The 18,987-nt window shown below is 36.8% G+C and overlaps 1 protein-coding gene across 7 annotated transcripts in view; it reads right to left on the reverse strand.

Moving 5' to 3' along the window:
- Positions 1–18,987, reverse strand: part of Eya3 (EYA transcriptional coactivator and phosphatase 3) — a 104,857-nt gene that overhangs the window by 39,806 nt on the left and 46,064 nt on the right. For 6 of the 7 annotated variants that reach the window (XR_002818407.1, XM_023702974.1, XM_023702975.1 and 3 more), the window contains 2 exons: positions 16,343–16,479; positions 7,839–7,976 (listed from right to left, as the gene is read on the reverse strand). Coding sequence is in view for 6 of the 7 variants with exons in the window: in XM_023702974.1 (XP_023558742.1) it covers positions 7,839–7,976; positions 16,343–16,479 (275 nt within the window). In the remaining variant the exon portion in view is untranslated. The remainder of the gene's footprint in view (positions 1–7,838; positions 7,977–16,342; positions 16,480–18,987) is intronic. The other variant, XM_004642878.2, reaches the window with a different exon arrangement.

Genomic DNA, 18,987 nt, shown 5'->3' on the forward strand with positions numbered 1-18,987 from the left:
CACAGCTCATACTAATGATACCAATGAAATCAGAACTAATCATTCCATTTCATCTTCTCTAGAATCTGAAAAATGACTCACCTGTAACACGACCTACTGCTGATCAAGACAGCAGCTGGTATATCTTACCCTGTATTATTTATTATCACTTGCCCCAAATTATGTCCTTCCTGATACAACTTAAGCACTTGGAGAAAAAGAGGTAGTTCTCCAAATTCTAAAGTGCTTGGAATTACTTCTGGGCTCTTTATACATAATGAATTACTAATGGATAACAACATGATCTAGCACAGTGGTGTTGAACCTACAGCATGTGTGCTGCAGCCGGGTGTTTGTATCAATGAAAGTGCTAAAAGGTTTGCTATAGCTCATCTAGTATTTACAGATTTTATCAATGAACATGAAAAAATGCAAAAATTCAAAAAATATTAAATATATTCTGGTCTGGTAAAAATGTATGTACAGCTACAGGCATCTTAGCTGCCTGCCTTAAGATAAGTTTGAACAGTTTTTATCCTAGTCATAGATTCTACCAAGGTTTTACCCAAAACATCAGTAACTAGCAAATAATGCAAGGATTTTTTTCAGGTGGGCAAAGTAACTAATATTATGAGGTACTAGTTTTGAACTCCTCTCTTATCATAAACTCTCTTAGATATGTGCTATGGTTTGTGTACAGGTGTCCCCCCAAAGCCTCATGCAGTCATGGGGCAGCTTCTGGAGTTTGATTAATTGTGGGTATGGATGCTGCACCTGCTGTGGGGCAGGAAAATTGCATTACAATATGAGGAGGGGAGAGAGGCTAGCAAGCTGTCTGAGCTGCTGCCACTTCCTTTTTTCTCTGCTCTTTGCCACCACTAAGAAAGGTTGCTTTCTGCCATGTGTCACTTTGCCTTGGAGCCAGTTGAGTATGAACTGAAACCTCCACTAATTGTCAGCTAAATAAACCTTTCCTTCCTTCATTTTGGGTGTTGGGTATTTGTCCCAGCAATGACAGAAGCGTAACCGAAACAACATGGCTTCCATTATAGTCATACATATCCAGAGGGTTCATCAGCAGATGGACCTGATTAGCTGATTACATATTCTACTACCAACAAAGCTCTCCTGGGAGAAAGTAAGAAAACCTCCATTGAGACCAGAACTGCTGGAAAAAAATGCAGCAGAGAATATACTGATCAAAATGAAAGAAAGTAGTTTCCTCATTTTCCTCAGTGGTGCTCTAGTTAGAGAAATTAATGTCAGCTACTGTTATTGCTGCAAGTCCTGGCTGGAACAATGAGGAGTTTAACTTCTTCACAGGCACAAAGCTAGATAACAACTAGATAATAACAGATAATCAAGATAACAACTTGGATCTCCAAATTATTTATCCAATGCTTTTCCCCAGTCAGTGGCTGACCAAGGGGTCAGATTTCCTGACTACCCAGGCAGCATTAAGGGACTCTTACTTTCTTAAATACAACTCAATGAAATAGATTTTATAATCTAATAGATACATTTTTCCTCATCAGTATTTACCATCTTTTGCTGTGACTTAATCCATTTCTCTTCCAAAGAAGAAATACCCAAGAAATGATATACATAGGATAGACGATTCTTAAGTGTGGTGGTAACAAGACTACACTGACTATATTTTGTGTCTAAACTCCATTTTAAAAATCACTTAAACTCCCTTAAACTTTAGATGAACTCATTCTTTCCCAAATCAAATGTTAAGCAGTTTCCATGTGTAAGCAGTTCTAGTTCGGATAAATGCTGTTTTTGACAAATGCTGTAATGATCCCATGACTAGGACTATTTTCTTGTGATTAGACAAACTCTATACTCTGCCTTTCTGGTGAGTATCTGCAGTTTTTAGAAAATGGGCCAACTACTATGTAAACTGCTGTGTTTCTATCTTCTGGGTTGATGCTCCTGACTGGCAACAGTTGGGGTATCATTCACATGCTAAATAAAACCTATGTTTGTTCCCATTTCTTAGCCTTCTGTGTCTGTTTTGAAACACTGTTTCACTATGTAGTTCAGGCTGGTCTTGAACTTAAGGCCATCCTCCTGCCTCAGCCTCCTGTAGGTATGTACCACTGTGCCTGGGTTTAATCATTGTGGGAAAAGATTTTTGGAGACAGGGTCTCACTATATATAGTTCAGGCTGGCCTTGAGCTCACTTTGTAGCCCAGGCTGGTCTCCAATTTGCAACAATCCTTCTTGTCTCAGCCTCCTAAGTGCTCAGATTATAGGCATGCGCCACCATGCCTGGCTTGGAAAATATTTTTGACTGGTTTTCTGATTTTTTTCCTAAACAGGCCTACAATTAAACAGAAAGAACAGAGGTAACTTCAGGTGGGAGCAAAAATAAAGAACTTTCTTATCCTTCTCAGCAAAGTCCATTTCTAGATCAATTTTCCATTGACCCTAGATCTGGTATATGTATGCTCCTCATTTCCTCAGTATTTTAATTCTGGTGAATTTTCTCAATAAGTTACTACTGGCTAGCTGTTCAACTCTGTTGTCTCTGATTTCTATATACATGGGGTGGTGGAGGTGGTGGATGGGTCCCTACCCTAAGTGGCTTTAGAAATTTAACAATCTTCAAACTACTTACTCAAATGGGATGGTGATAAAAAGTACACTTTACAAACAATTGGCCATGTACTCCATTATCCCCGATAGGGAATTTAATGAATTGATTAGCTAGCTGATAACTGTCTGAGTTCTTTTTTGGTAGCAGAAATCAAACTCAAGCTTGACAAGCAAGCACTGCGCCATTGAGCCACATCTCTGGCCCTGTCTGAGTTTTAAACAAGTGTACTACCATTCGCAAATTTCTCTTACGAATACGGTATAGGGAATTTTTGACCTAGAAAATCCAGAGCTCAATAGTATTTTTTTCTGCAACTCAACCAAAGCAGTTCTAGCATGTATCCTTCATTCATAAGCATATCAAAGTTTACATGTTTAATAACTGTTGCAGATATTGAAAATTAGAAGAAAAAGCAAGACCTGACTTCACTGAGTTTAAATTCTAGTGAGGAAAATTATTAAAAATTTAAGTAATATTTTTTAGACTCCTGTAACTATCCCTGAACCCAAGTTAAAGTCACCTAAGAATATATATGAGCAGAGTTTACCTTAATTTATCCACAACTATGACTAAAAAGCCAAAAAAATTTTTTTGAAGTACTATCATTCTGCATATATGTGCAGGTCTCAAATACAATATTCAATTGTAAATTTAAAAAACGAAACCAGCAGCAATAAAACATCTAACAAAAAGTACAAATTTATAAAATCAGTAAAATTCAACTGGTAGTTCATTATATATATGAAGGCTGTGAGATCTCTAGAAAAATGATGTGGGCAAATGTCTTGGGGTGGTTCTCGCTCCTGTTCTGACCTTGGAGCTGTGAAATCACTGACAGCATTAGGGCCATGCCCTCCAAGTCAACCTAATGTTGTCAACTTATAGAAATAACTATGGACACAGTGACTTCTAGTCAAAGAAAACAATACATAAATGGAAAATGAGTAATTTCACAATGGAGAAACCCACAATACTACTTTGGCCAGGTGATCAAGGCGTCATCAAGAGCCAGAAATTGGGTGGGCAGTATGCATACCAGATATGATGTGATTAAAATAAGAGCTTTTCCTGCTGTAATCTTCATGGGAAAAACATCAGACAAATTCCAGTGGAAGAGTATCTCACAATATACCTGACTAACACTGCTCAAAACTGCCTAGGTCACCAAAAGCAAGGGCAGTGTGAGAAACTGTAATGTCTAGAGGAGTCTACAGAGATATGACAACTAAATCTAATATATCCTAATGAGATCCTGGAACAGAAAAAGGACATTAGGTAAAAGCTAAAGAAATCTGAATAAACAATGGGCTTAGCTAATAACAACATACCAACATTGGTCCATTAATTCTAATAAAGGTAACATACTATTTCAAGATGTTAACAATAGGTAAACTGTAGGATATGTGGGAGGAGATATTAAAAAATCTACATGCTACATGCTCATTTTTTCTATAAATCTAAAAATCAATATACAAAAAAAAAGGATATTAAAAACAAGACAAAACTTTTTAGTCAACAAAAATGTAAGGCTCCAATCAGATGGACTTGATTCTCCCAGACCCTAGCCTGCTTGCCAGCCAAAAAGCACTACTATTCTCAGCAGGGAATTCATCTCAGTACCAAAGCTGTTATGCGCAAGCACAGGATGTTATAAAGAAGATATGAGAGGAAAAATAATTTTGCAGGTCCTGGGACATCTGGAGACACCTGAAAAATTTACACCAGACCTTCATGAACTCTGCTTACTGAGGTGCAAGACAACCAGAGAATTATGACTATAGATGTTTATTCAGATCTTTCTGCCTAATGTCCCTTGCCTTCTTTCCATTCAAGGCCAGCCTGAATTGCACATTTGGGACCCTATTTCTTTTTTTTTTAATTTTAATTTTATTGAGAAACAAATATGAATGAGAAAAAAAGAAAAATAAAAAAATATGAGACAGTTTCAAAGCTGATTAATAGGACAGTTTCGATAATTAATACATTGCACATTGTTATCTTCTTAGCGGTTATCCACAGTACAAGAAGCAGACAGGATATCCTGTCCAAACACTATTAGTACACCTCTTTCTTTTCATTGAATTAAGCAAAAGTAGCTGTATATCTATCCTAACTATTTTGTATATATAAATACAAAACGATCCTTCCTTTGTATCCCCCCCCTTTTTTTGTCCTGTCAGAGGTGGATATTCTATTGGCATCTAAATACTACAGGTGTTTGAATTCAGCTAAACAATCCAACACTGTCTAGCAGTCTATATTAGTGGGTTATCCTCAGAAGTTATTGACTTGAGCCTTTTACAGCTCATCGTATTAATATGGCTTTACTTTATATACCTCATTTTTATACTTTTCTGCTGGATGGTTAAGACCAAAATAAAGCAAGACCTATATAACAAGAAATGTAACTTTTGTATCTGATAAGGTCAGCCAAGTACCCTCAGGATTTATCCTGTAGACCTGTACCGCACTTTGTAGATCCTCTGTCAGTGTCAGCCATGAGGATGAGTCACAGCCATTGCTTCACCAATTTGCTCTCTGTGAAATGAGAGAATGTTTTCTCTCCATGTGACTCTCCCCAGGCATACTATACATCACTGATCACATTCTTCTGTGGCTCCATAATCTCCTTGATCAGAAAATTTGAAGCACAACTGAGTTACATGATGTTACAGTACAGGTTCTCCTATGTCCTGAGTCTTCACTGACCTTGAAAAGCTAGGGCCAAAATGTTGGCTGACCTTGCAGCCTTTCCTTTTCTCCAATTTTGATCTACTAACTTAGGTTGTTAACCTTCCAGAAGAGAAGCTTATTATTAACCTGCAATATATGCAGTTTGGTTTATCCTATCTGTGTAAATATCAAACATCTTTGGCATATCATGGAACAGGTATTTTCCATCAAATATTGATATGCTGAACTTTAACTCCTTATAGAATATGAAGGAAAAATAATTTAAAAAAACTAGAAATAAGCATTTACATATTTTTACAAAGACTTTATACAGAACCATATACAGAATTGTAACAGGACAAACCTGTGACTTTTTTTTTCTTATTCTTGTCTTTTTTTGGTTTCATTTATTGCCCTTTTTTTTAAAGAAAAAAATAAGAATAAATTTTACCTTTACTTGAGAGACAGTATGGCAATGGGACCCTACCTCAAAAAGACAAAAAAAAAAAAAAAAAAAAAAAAAAAAAAAAAAGAAAGAAATCAGATCTTACTGCCACACTGGGAGACACAGAAAATTTAAGGGCTGGGAATACAGCTCAGCACCAGAGCACCTCCCTGGCAAGCACAAGGTCATGAATTCTATTCCCCATACCAAAAAAACCCAAAAGAAGTCAGATATTCAAAGGATTTTCCAGCATACAAAAGCAATCATTTCTCCTTATAGTACCAATGAGGTATTGTTACGGTTTGTGTCTTGTTCTCTCCCCAAAGCATCAGGCAGTCATGGAGCAGCTTCTAGAGTTTGTGATTAATTCATGATCCAATGCTAGGATTATAAGTGTGAATGCTACACCCGCCCTGGAGCAGATAATCTGCATACAAATGTAAGAAGGGGAGAGAGGACTGCTAGCAGCCACAGCTGCTGCCCCTGCCTCTGCTCTTTATTGTTTTCCCACTGCCATGAACTGTTGCCCTCTGCCAAGTGCCACTTGGCCTTCAAGCTAGATGAATATGGGTTAAAATCTCCACAAACTGTGAGCTAAATAAGCCTTTTCCCCTTAATTTTGGGTGTCGAGTATTTTGTCCCAGCAATGAGACAAATGTAACTAAAACAGGTATAAACTAAAGAATACGTTTTGATTAGAGTTAAACTAGAAGAATTTAGCTTTTGAGAAAATTCTGCTAACTTCCCCAGGGAAGATGGGCTGTTGGGTGGTCAACTGCAGAATGTTTAGGGTTGAGCTGAGTAGATATTGCTATCACGACCACTTCAACAAAACAAAACAAAACACACATATAATGCACTGCATTTTTTTCATTATGGAAAAAAGGACTGGAATAAAGAAGCAGCCCTGGCCAGGGGTGCTGGCATGCATCTGTAATCAATCCCAGCACTTGGAAGGCTGAGGCAGGAAGATCACTTGAGCCCAGGAGTTTAACGCCATCCTAGGCAACACAGTGACATGGTCTCAAGAAAAGGGGAAGGAAAAAGTGGGGGGAGGAGTGGGAAAGTGTAGACAAAGTCCTTCTCTTGAGTTTTTCCCTCCTAATTTGTTTCCATCTTAGAAATATAGATGGCAATAAAACATAAGGGAGGTGGAGAAAGGGGGAAAGATTCGATAAACAGGAAATAAAGACAACTCAGATCAAGGTCATCAAAATATAGTGTGTATTAGTTCTGTTCCCAGGGGACCAAACAGCAATTCTCCCAAATTTAACTGAGAACAGTTAATACTGAATATTAAAAAAAAAAAAAAAAATTAATGTATTTTAAAATTTTTCTTATCACCAGTTCATTATCTTAAGAACCTCACACAGGTTTTGTATATCCTATTACCATTATAAGAAATAAAATTTAAAAGCTCAGAAAACACCTGGGAGAAACCACGAGAAAGGAGGCAGATGAAAAGACAGGATTTTGTTAATTAATTCCCAGTGTAGAGCAATGGCGAACTCCCTACCCTGGGTTTGGAAGGGTAGACAATTGATTCCATACTGCCTTTTGAGTTTTTTGTCTTTTTCCCTATAGTCCTGATACAATCCTTACCTTTTAGGAAACTTGGGAAGGTAACATTATCTAGAGTTTGAGTTTAATGCTACATTTTTTACACTGAAATACAAACAATAATGAACTTTTTGAGCAAGAAAAATGCCTAAGAAGTACTGTAGCAAATGGGGTTACAAGGCAACAAAGCCACAGTAGCCACAGTAGAAAAATATACGCACCTTACAATGTCACCCTGACAGTTCACATAAAAGTCTGCAAAATTCTCACTCATTGTAGTCTTCTCATTGACAGGACAGAATACCTTTAAGAGATTTCAGCACCAACATGCAAAAGGGAAAGCTTTAACTCTATTAAGCAGCTCACATTCAAAGGCTAAAACTACTTGCAAACCACACTCTTTGGTTCTGTATTGCCTAACACAAAAAGCATGCAAAGATGCAAATATCACTGCTTTCTATGTTTTACAAGACAGCACTCCTGTATTATCCAATTTGTTTGGAGATACAGGTAAATTAAAAACAAACAAAAAAACTCAATAGTAATTAAGACACATACACAACCATGCCTATTTACCTTGAATGGGGTAAGAATAATGTGCTGGGCTTGGCTGGCTTGTGGTTAACCCTGTAGTGCAGGTAAGAACACTGTGTTGACCTGGAGATGGAGTCTGAATTAAACCACTTTCAGGTTTCATACCTGGCCACAACGCACCTGAATCAGATAAATTGGACCAATTACAAACAATACACTGGGACTGAGGAGCATGGTTATGCTTTCAAGTAGCAGCCAGTAGGTTTAAAATCTAAATCTCAAAAGAAAAATAAATTTGCTTGTAAGAGGAAATTATTGATTTTCCCATTTGCAATACATCACAAGCAAATACACTTTCAAAGAACTAGTAGATGGGGTCAAAGAAACAAAATTTTTGCTAAAAATCCCAATAGTGGTATGTAATGTAAGTTCATTTCAATACCTGAGGTAACTGATCAGGGTTCAGAAAAAGTTATTGACATCAAACTAGATTATTTGTCATAAAGAATGTCTGATGTTCATGTACAGTGATAAATCATTTATCCAAATTGTCAAGGTGGGAGATTCTCCACATAAGTTTAAAATTCACTTACCTATTAAACAAACACTAAATTTTTCAAAATGTGTTAAATTTATCTATTTTTTTATTTATTTGTTGTTTTTTTCGAGACAGGGTTTTCTAAGTAGGTCAGGCTGGCCTTGAACTTATGTAGCACTGACTGAACCCAGCATCTCCATTGCTGGGCGTTATAGTTACACATCACCTACCTGGCTAAATTCTTCTGTTTTTTTTATCTGATTATTTTGTAATTAATCTTTGTTTCTATTTTTCTCAGTCTCTGTCTCCCCTCTCTCTTTTGTGTATCTGTCTGCATCTCTGTCTCTCTCCACAACACCCAGGACATTCACAATGAGCTATATCATGGATCTCTTCACTCCTTTGGAGACAGGGTATCACTAAATTTGTTAAGTTGTCCAGGCTGGCCTCAACTTGCTGTTCTTTGCCTCAACCCCCCAAAATGCTGTGATTATAGGTATGTGTCACTCTGCCTGGCTTATTTCTTCTGATTGGGGAAGACATGCCTTTTTGTTATAAATTTAAAATATTGCAGAAATAGGTAACTTAGGGAAAAAGTCACACACACTTCTAACATCCAGATTTAACTACCATTAATATTAATAGTTTACGAAAGAGTCATCCATAACTCTTTTACACATTTACTTTGTTTCCTTGTTTTTTGAGACAAGTCTCACCATGTAGTCCATACTGGCCTTTAACTCATGACAATCCTCCAGAACACTACAATTAAAGGCATGCGCCACCACCTGGTTGATCTTTTGTTTTAACAAAAATGGGATGTTGTGTGTACCATTCATAATTCACTTTCCCACATAATACCTCTGAGAGACATCATTCCATGTCAGAATATATAAATCTATATTATACTGATAAACATTATACCCATTTTGTTTTTTTAATCACAAGGCACCTGACTGAAAGTCTTTCTAAAATATATTTATATCCCACCTTCCTGGCATGGAAGAAATAGCCATTAGGTTTCTTCAGAACTATTTAACTTTTTTTTTTTTTTTGGTACCGGGAATTGAACTCAGGACCTTGCACATGCCAGGGAGATGCTTGTGCTATTAAGCTATATTCCTGGCCCTCTCAGAACTATTTTTACAAAGGTCAGCACTGTGGTATGCTATAAAAGTGTCATAGAGACACTTATTGAAGCTACTGCAATATATGAAGGCTACTGCTTATTACTAAATTGAACTCACAGTTCTATGATTTTTAGGTTTTAATGGTGTGACACTTCTCTTTATTTTGTACTGGGAATTGAATTCAGGATCTTAAGCTTGCCAGTCAGGTGCTGTGCCACTGAGCTATATCCCCAGCCCCTCACTTCTTTACAATCTTAACTATGTGCCATCTTAATTGCAACTCCCTTTTTAACTTAACAGTGAACTAGGAAATTAAGAAGCAAGCTTTTCTTTTTTTTTTGGCAGTACCAGGGATCAAACTCAGGACCTTGCGCTTGCCAGCAGGTGCTTACGCTGCTGAGCTATATCCCCAGCCCCCAAGAAGAAAGCTTTTGTAAGAGGGCCTAAGGATATTCTTTGTGAGTGCAATACCATAAACACACAGTTTTGGGGATCATTTTAGCTATGCAACAGCATTTTTTTTAGCATAAAAACCAGGTTGCCTATTTTTTCACTGTGTTGTGAATAAAGACAGTTGTTGAACTAGTGTAATAAAAATGGAAAGGTCTAAGGAAGTTCATCACCAAACACATTCCATGTATAAACACAGTATTAAAGTTAGTCATGACTTCATATTCAGTATTAATTCACTTCACTTCTAATTTGATAAGAAATCTACAGTCAATTAGTATATGCAATAAATACTTTCATAATGAGGACTTCTGCTTCAGTAAGGTGCTAAGATACCTCAGTGCAATTCAGATTTGTCAAATCTGTTGTGAGTAAATGTAAGAATAGCGAAGAGATATGACCACAGGACAAGGCACTGCTTTGTCCCAAACTTTTTTTTTTGAGACAAGGTCTTCCTGTATAGTTCAGGATGGCTTTGAACTCACTATGCAGCCCGTGCTGGCCTTGAATTCGTGATCCTTGTGCCTCAGCCTCCGCAGAGCTGGGTTTATGGGTGTGCACCACTGTACCCAGCTAATATTGTCTTATTTATTGATCACTCTTTGAGGAGGCAGCGGAATACTAGCATCTCTAAGTATGAATTAGGAACGTTGACTTTTTCATTTAGTTCATGATCATTTGTCCAGGTTAAGCAGTACTAACATTTTTTTGCTATGTTTAAATTTCAATGACAAAAATATTTGAAAATATTGTTTAAATATTTATAATGTCATGCCATCATTCTTGTTGATTATTTACCAGATTTTGGTAAGCAAATTACCATTTAAGTGTCCAAATAACTTCCAGATTTATTGTGAAGAATGCAATTTCTTCTTCCAAACAGGTTTTGATCCCAAGGTACAAGATTTGTGAACATATTTATTATTCTACTATACTTTTTTTCTCTCAGAACTGGGGATTGACCTCAGGGCCTTGCACCTGCCAGGCAAGTGCTTATTCTACTGAGCTATCCCTCTAGCCCTACTCTACTATACTAACACAATTATCTAACAATAGTATCAAAGAGAATTACTTGTTAGCCTCATTATTTAATATACATTTTGAAAGCTTCAAATTGTAGAATGTCTCTAAGCTGGTTGTTCTTAGAAGGTCAAAAGTTAAGGTGCCTCTTACAAGGGTAAACCTTGTCTAAAATAAGTGGAATAGCTAATTTTGAACATTTTTGGAAAACCTAACATATTTAATATATAATTATATTTGAGGAAGACAATATGAATATTGTCTCCAGCATCACAGTTGCCCTCAGTGTGTGTGTGTGTGTGTGTGTGTGTGTGTGTGTGTGTTGGAAATAGAACTCAGGACCTTGCACTTTCAGGGCAGGTGCTATGCCCCTGAACTGTATGTCCAGCCCAGTCTCCCGGATTTTAAGGAACATTTAAGTATCTTTTTCTGAAGTCATCAGAATTCCAGATAATAAGCAGCATGACCAAATGAGTTGACTCTCTAGCACTAGTGCTAATAGCAAATGAGGAAGCCAAACTCTGATTTCCTGACTCTTATTAATCTGTTGCTCTCCGTCTGCAACTAAGATTGTTCAGCACTTTTAGGTCCAGAAGCCTACTGTGGAAGACTATTAGCCTAACAATGGGAAGTCAGTCCCTGAGTACAGTATTTCCCTCCTGCTGCCCCAGGGTGGGGTCTTATTAGAAACTCCACCACTCTAACTGAACCAATCTGACCATTCAGTTTATTGTAAAACATATCAGAACAATGGACCTTCAGAGATTAATTAGACTAGGAAGTGAAATACACACCAATGTCAAAAATAATTACATGAGGCTGGCAAGACAGTTCAGCGGTCTAGAGCGCCTGCTTAGGCAAGCTTAGGCAGGAGCAGGGGACCGCAGTTCTATCTCCAGTACTACATGCCACACCAGCCTCACCCACCCCTCAGGGTGGTCTGAGCCTAGCTCCCCCCACAAAAAAAAATTACATGAAAAAAACATCTTGGCTGACTGACTAGCTCATTCAGATGAACTATTGCATATACTAAGTAGCTTAATCTGAGTACCTTCCCTGATTATAAAGTAGATGTAGTCAGGTGTGGTGCCCAGCACTAGGGAGGCTGAGGGAGAAAGACTGCTGTAAGTTACAGGCCAGCCTGAACTACAAGAGAAAGAAATAGATACATATTACAGAAAATTAAGAGAATATGGTAAATATAAAGAAACTTTAAAAAAATGTATTTTTACCACACAGAACAAGTAAAACCAGTTCTCACTTTTACTTTGTTAACTGAAACCTCTACACAAAGGAACAACATCCTTTTTTGCAGTTCTTTGATAACTGACATGAAATCTATAGCCTATAAGTTAAAATCCACACTACTTCCTTTCAAAAGTATTTTCTGTGCACATATCTGTAAAAATAATAAGCTGATGTTTTGTTTATATACTATCATTTCCAATTAATAAAAATATTTTCTGTAGACTCCAAATATCTTTTAAGAATATTATGTATAGCTGGGAGTGGTGGCACATGCCTGTAATCATAGCACCAAAGACTGAGTGAGGCAAGAGGGTTGTAAGTTTGAGTCTCACCTGGACTACAAAGTGAGGCCCTGTTTTAAAATAAAAAATAAAAGAAGAGGTAGCTCAGTGGTTAAAGTACGTTTGGGTTCTACCTCTAACGTTACTAAAAAACAAAAACAAAAACAAAAAAAGAATACTATATATAACAGTCACTAAATTCCACCCATACACTGAAATTTAACATATACCACCTTTCTATTCTGTATGTACATTATTTCCAATTTTTGCTATTATAAATAATGCTGCAATGAATAGCTTGGTTAACTAAATATTTGAATATCTAATTAGCTTCAAAGGATAAATTCCCAAAAGTGAAATTACTGAGAAAAATGGAATGAACCATCTTTAAGGCTCTTACTACATATCCAAAATCTTCCACTCACATTAAAGTTCTTTTAAAATCAAATCAACAGCAGCTAAAGGCACACTGGATAAACCCCTATGAATAAACGGACATCCTTTTCTTCACACACATTCTTTTAGATCTCTATAAATTACAACTCTGATCTCCATTTCTGCGTATCTCCAAAGAAACAATTTGATTACTCTAATTTACCCTTTCCTCCCTAGATTTCTAGTCTTTTCTACTTTAAGAGGAGGAATCTTTCTAATTTCAAACTCAAATCTGAGGCAATCTTTTTAAAAGAGACCTAAATTTATGAGATCCTCTAGAATTAAACAGATCTAAATTCTAGTCTAATTCCAGGCACTTACTAGTAGTATAACTCTGGGTTAGTGACTTAATCAAGCCTCAGTTTCTCCATTTATAAAAGGGGATGCAACTACTTCCTTAGAACTAAGGTTGATCTGGAAATTGAGACAATAATAGGAAGTATGAAGTACTTATTCTTAGCATATTGATTGGTTTAGTAAGAACTTAATAAATATATTAATATAATGAAACCTTCTGAAGCCCTATATACATCTGAAATAAAATAGACTAGTTAATCTGAAAATAGGCAGTACTGATTAACAAAATCCTGATTTCAAAAGAAATCAAGTGTTTTTTTTTTTAAGATGGTATTTTAAGTTCTTTTAATTTATTAATTAATTTATTTATTTATTGGTGGAACTGGGGATTGAACTCAGGTTCTTGTACTTGCCAGGGAAGCGCTTATTCCACTAAGCCACCTCCCCAGCCCCTTCAAGTGTTTTCTTATAACAAAATGAACACATTACTCAAAAAAAGCCATGTGTTAAAACACAAAATACCTTTTAAAGATACTATAACCTTTTAAGAAACTGGGAGAACATGCCATATCTGTCATTTACATTACCCCAAACCCTCTATAGTAAGATTTTCCTTTTTGAGGGCCAGTCAAATAGCTCAGCACAGGGTCCGGGGGTTCAATCCCCCAGACCTGCCATGCCGGCCCCACCCCCGAGGCGCACTGAGATGGCAATTGAGACTGGGTGTAGTGGCGCGTGCCTGTAATCCCAGCACTTAGGAGGCTGTAAACAGGAGAATCACTATGAGTCTGATATAGTAGTGAGACCCTGAATACCCTGTAGACCATTCCCTAAAATAAAAAAAAAATTAAAAAAAAATTGTTTTTCCCTTTTTGTACCAGGAATCAAACTCAGCACCTGGCACTTGTCAGGCAGGTGATGTGCTGAGCTATATCCCAGCCTAGTACATTTTATATATCAAAATCAAATTATTATTTTTTTTTTTTAAGACAGGATCTCACTATGTAGTACAGACTGGCTTTAAACTAGCTTTTGATGATCCTTCTGCCTCAACTTTCCGAGTACTGGGATTACAGGTGTGCATCACCATGCCTGGCTTCTCTCAATTATTGACAGAACAATTGATCTTGTAGCAGAAGTCTTTCTTGCCCCAGATATTAAACAAAAACAGGTTAAAGGAACACATTATTATGATTTTTCTCTACAGTACAAAAAAATGTTTTCTGTAGGTTTTAAACAGAGATGATAGGCCAGCCAAATAGCTTAGCAGATGAAAGCACTTGCAAGAAGGTGCAGGGGCCCGGGTTTGATCCCTGGGCATGCCGTGCCAGCTCCACCCCCAGAGCACACTGAGACAGCGATTGAGACTGGGTGTGATGGCATGCGCCTATAATCCCAGTTCTTGGGAGGCTGTAAACAGGTGGGTCACTACCAGTCAGATCTAGTAGTGAGACCCTGAACATCCTGCAGACCCTTCCCTAAAATACAAATAATAATAATAATAATAATTAATAAACAGATTAAATGGAAGCATAATCATAAAAGACCTCACAATACCTAGGATCTATATCCTTCAAATGACATGTGTTAGGTATTCCATAAATGAGTTCATAGACAACAGAAATTTTATTTAATATTTAACAGCAGGAGTAACTGTTTAACAATGTTATAAAGGACAATATTTTTTTTTTTTTTTTTTGAGACAGTCCCAGTCTGTAATTCAGGCCGGCCTTAAATTACTCACTATAGCACAGGCTGGTCTGAACTTGCAAATGATCCTCTTGCCTCATCCTCCTCAGTTGCTGAGATTACAGGTATGTATCACCACACCTGGCTTCAAATGGCTCTTCTGCTAAAAGGACATTTCAGAGTTGACTGATTAAATATATCACTAACATGCATACTTGAAATCTCAGCACTCCGGGAGGCTAAGGCAGAGGCCTGCAAATTTGAGCCCAGTCAGGGCAACTTAATGACTTTGCAAGACTCTATTTCCCACAAAGAGGGAAGAGAAAAGAAGAATAAACAGAAGAGGGCTGAGGATATAGCTCAGTGCAAAGGGTCCTTGTTCAATCCCTAGTACTGCTAAATTTTTTTCTTACCCTAAAGTTTTGTGTTTTACACTTATCAGGAGACAAAGGATGCTAGTAAGACTAAAATTAAGAAAGGTGTCACTTTGCAAAAAAGAAAAGAAAGAAAGCTGTCACTAATAAAAAAATTAGTCAAATGGATCAGGAAAACCAGAAACATAAAAATCAAAAGGCAACACTAATAATATAAAATGTATGTGGTGGGGTTTTTGGAGAAATTTTTTCTAATTTCTCATTTATTTAAATGAAGTCTACAAAGACAATTTTTTCTCTATCAAAATTTTCTGATAGGAGCATGAACACAGAAGGGGCAGTAAAATAAACTGCATGTATCTATCAATTCATACACAACAGAAAAAATTCATAAACACTAAATGCTCAAAGAACTTCCAACTAACTTTAGGTAATCACTGAGTTATAGTTAATGTCCAAGATACCTAAAACTAATGAAAATAACTCCCTATGTATGTAATAAAGGCATAGAAAGTTGGGATTTTCCATATTCTAAGATGAATTTTTGGTTCAACATAATATTTCATCAATTTTGGGTAGAGAAGAATGAAGGAAGACAGGGACAAATCAGCCAAAACAAAATAAAACAAAAACAAAACCAACTCCTAAAGCCCCTACTGTGTAAGCTATAAAGTACATCCTATTTAGAAACTTATACTACTTAGTGTTTACAGTTTGCAAAAATTGGCCACCTCAAAATATATTTATTATACCTACCTAACCATGTATCATGTCATAAATTAAGTCAAAGCAACATTAATTCCTCAAAGAATTTTCCATACTTGTCTTCCTCAAGCTTCAGGGTCAAAACCCTGGAAAAAGCTAAATTTTGAAAGGCAAAATAAGTATGGGTATTAAAAACTATGATTTCTTGATATATTTCAAAGACACTGTTGCAAAGTTGTACATTCAACTTCTATCACACGTATCACTGAATACCTACTCCATAAAGGATGATGCATCTTTCCAAATCAGTCTTGCTGGCTTTTTTGGGAAAGAGCAAAGCAACATTCATAGAAACTGCTTACAAAATACGGTGCCTTACCAAAAGGAGGTAGTCCATACGTTTGTGTTGCCTGAGGGTAGACAGCATAGGGTTGAGGCTGCTGTAGTGTCTGGTACTGAGTCTGCCCAGGGTAAGCAGTTTCCGAAACAGGAACTGAGAGAATATGTGCATAAGGTCTAGAAAAAAAATTAAGAAAACAAAAAACTTTCACATGTGATTTATTTTGGTAAAAGTAACAGGTAAAATAGCTAATACCATTAAAAGCAAAGAATCAGAAATGAGACCAATATCCCACATAAAATGACTCTTTTTTTTTTTGGTGCGGAACCAGGGATTGAACTCAGATCCTTAAGTTTGCCAGTCAAGTGCTTATCCTACTGAGCCATCTCCCCAGCCCCCTGACTCTTCTTACATAGTAAGAAAGTAGAACTTTCTTTTCAGATCCCATTATTGTCCACCCAAAGAAAAATTATGGAAAATTGAATAGTTTCAAACATCTATGATGTATAAGCAAGGCCTTATGCAAAATGCAAAGATTAAAATTATTCCTACAGCTACATATAGAATAAAACTCTAAAATAACAGAAAACTGAATAGAATGGAAATGGTTCTCATTTTCCATCCAGTCTTCTTCTGGGCAAAACTAAACGTTCTGAAAAAGAAAATGGGACTAAGAAAAGAGAGTAAGACTGGTGGAGAGAAGACAAGCAACTGTATCACAAAACAGCAGGTAGTGGTGGGCCCCAGTATCCTCTAATCAAGCCTATAAAATATGAATCAGGCTAACTATCCAAATCTAGGAAGCCCCAGACATTGATGCACAGAACATTCAGATACCAGTTATTTTATCTGGTATCAATCATAAGAATAAAATTCAGAGTGGAGGAAATCTTTTAGGAGGAAAAAAGTTTTTCCACTCCAGCTTCGGGGGAAAGGGAGAATAAAAAGTAGCTACCAAGAAGTGGTTCAGAAACTGAGTAGATGCGGAGACACATGAGCAAGGGTGTTTTAGGGTACGAAAAAAGTCCTGGCAAAGGTACAGAGGAAGCAAAACAAAGGCTTCAGTCTCCAAAGAGCAAACACTTAAAGCACGTTTATTAAGAGAAGGAAAACAGCAAGTAAAAGAAGATAGCAAACCCCCTAATACTAGCCTAGAAGTTCACATAAATCTGAAACAACTGGGAGGCACTGAAATTGTTGAGCTAAGAGTGACAAGATTAGAAATTTTCTCTAAAAAGATTAATTTGACAGGACTGTCTAAAACAGATTAAAGGTCAGGCATGATGGCACATGCTGTAATCCCAGCACTTGAGAGGCTCAGGCAGAAGGATCAGTTAGTGCTCAAGGCCAGCCTGAACTACATAGAGAGATCCCGTCTTCAAAAATAAAAAAAGATTAGAAGGAGGTGAATATGGAATAGAGGTGCAGTTAAAAACAGATTATAACACAATGATTCTAGCAAGCGGGTAAGAAAGTCTGAAGACAGAACAGAGCTAACAGACTGCCTTCGGTGTAGTGGATATGCAAATATTTTGTTGTGCATTTTAAATCACTATGCAAAAAAATAAATTCACTATGTCACATATTCATGTCAGTAGACAGACTATATTCTTTTGAAATTTTAATGAAAAATAAAACAAAATTTCATAAAGAGAACAACAAAATCAAAGTAGTTACTTAAAGTGCAAGGCAGAGACAAAGAGACTATTCTTAGTTACACCTAAATCCAAAATGGTCCAGGTTATATCTGTTACTCAGGTCACATGGGAATAATCTGAAATATTAGTGGGCCTCAAATGTCTCAATCTCCACATATGACAAAGATCACAGGTCAGTACCTAATTTACAACAATTTCGGAGAATAACTTTAGTCATTTCACAGAAGAAAGTCAGATGAAAATGACTGGCCCCACGATGCAAATAGTGTTAAAATCAGATTAAAATTTGGAAAACTCATTAAATTTATTTTTCTTTTATTTAAAAAAATCTTTTAATTATTTATTTAGGGGCCAGGGATATGGCTCAGTGGAATAAGCGCTTCCCTGGCAAGCGCAAGGGCCTGAATTCAATTCCTGGTTCCGCCAAAAAAAGAAAAAAATAATACTAATAATTTTTTATTTACTTGGTACATGGTCTCCTGTCTCAGCCTCCCCAGCACTGGGATTACAGGTGTGTGCCACCATGCCCGGTTTTGGTGGCCGGCTTGGTATGTCATATTAGGGATCAAACTTCAGTCCTTGTCCTTGTGCTTGTGCTTGCCGGGCAGGTGCTTAGATTGCTGAGCTATCTTTCTATCCCTACACTGATTTTTTAATTAGTTAATTTTTAACCAATACAAACTTCAAATGGTTCAAATGGAAAGGCACAGTAAGAGAAAAAATAAAATGCTAGTTTCTTTCTGTTATAGCCTCATAGGTTTCTCTCACCTCTGTTACCAATTGCTTTATATATCCTACACTTGTAAGTACATGAAAATATATTCTGGTTTATAAGCACAGCTATACATGTCTGTGTATGGATATGTCCACTCATCATCAACACGTAACTGATACCTTCGTACACACATGTTTTATACCTACCTGTCTTGGAAGTAACTAACTTAGTTGGTTACAAATGATGATCTTACTCTGGAAAAGCCCAAAACTTTCTCACTCAGTGACTTAGACCTACTAACCTTTGTTTTT

This window comes from Octodon degus, unplaced genomic scaffold (assembly GCF_000260255.1).
Source record: "Octodon degus isolate 3935 unplaced genomic scaffold, OctDeg1.0 scaffold00163, whole genome shotgun sequence".
Classification (NCBI taxonomy): Eukaryota; Metazoa; Chordata; class Mammalia; order Rodentia; family Octodontidae; genus Octodon; species Octodon degus.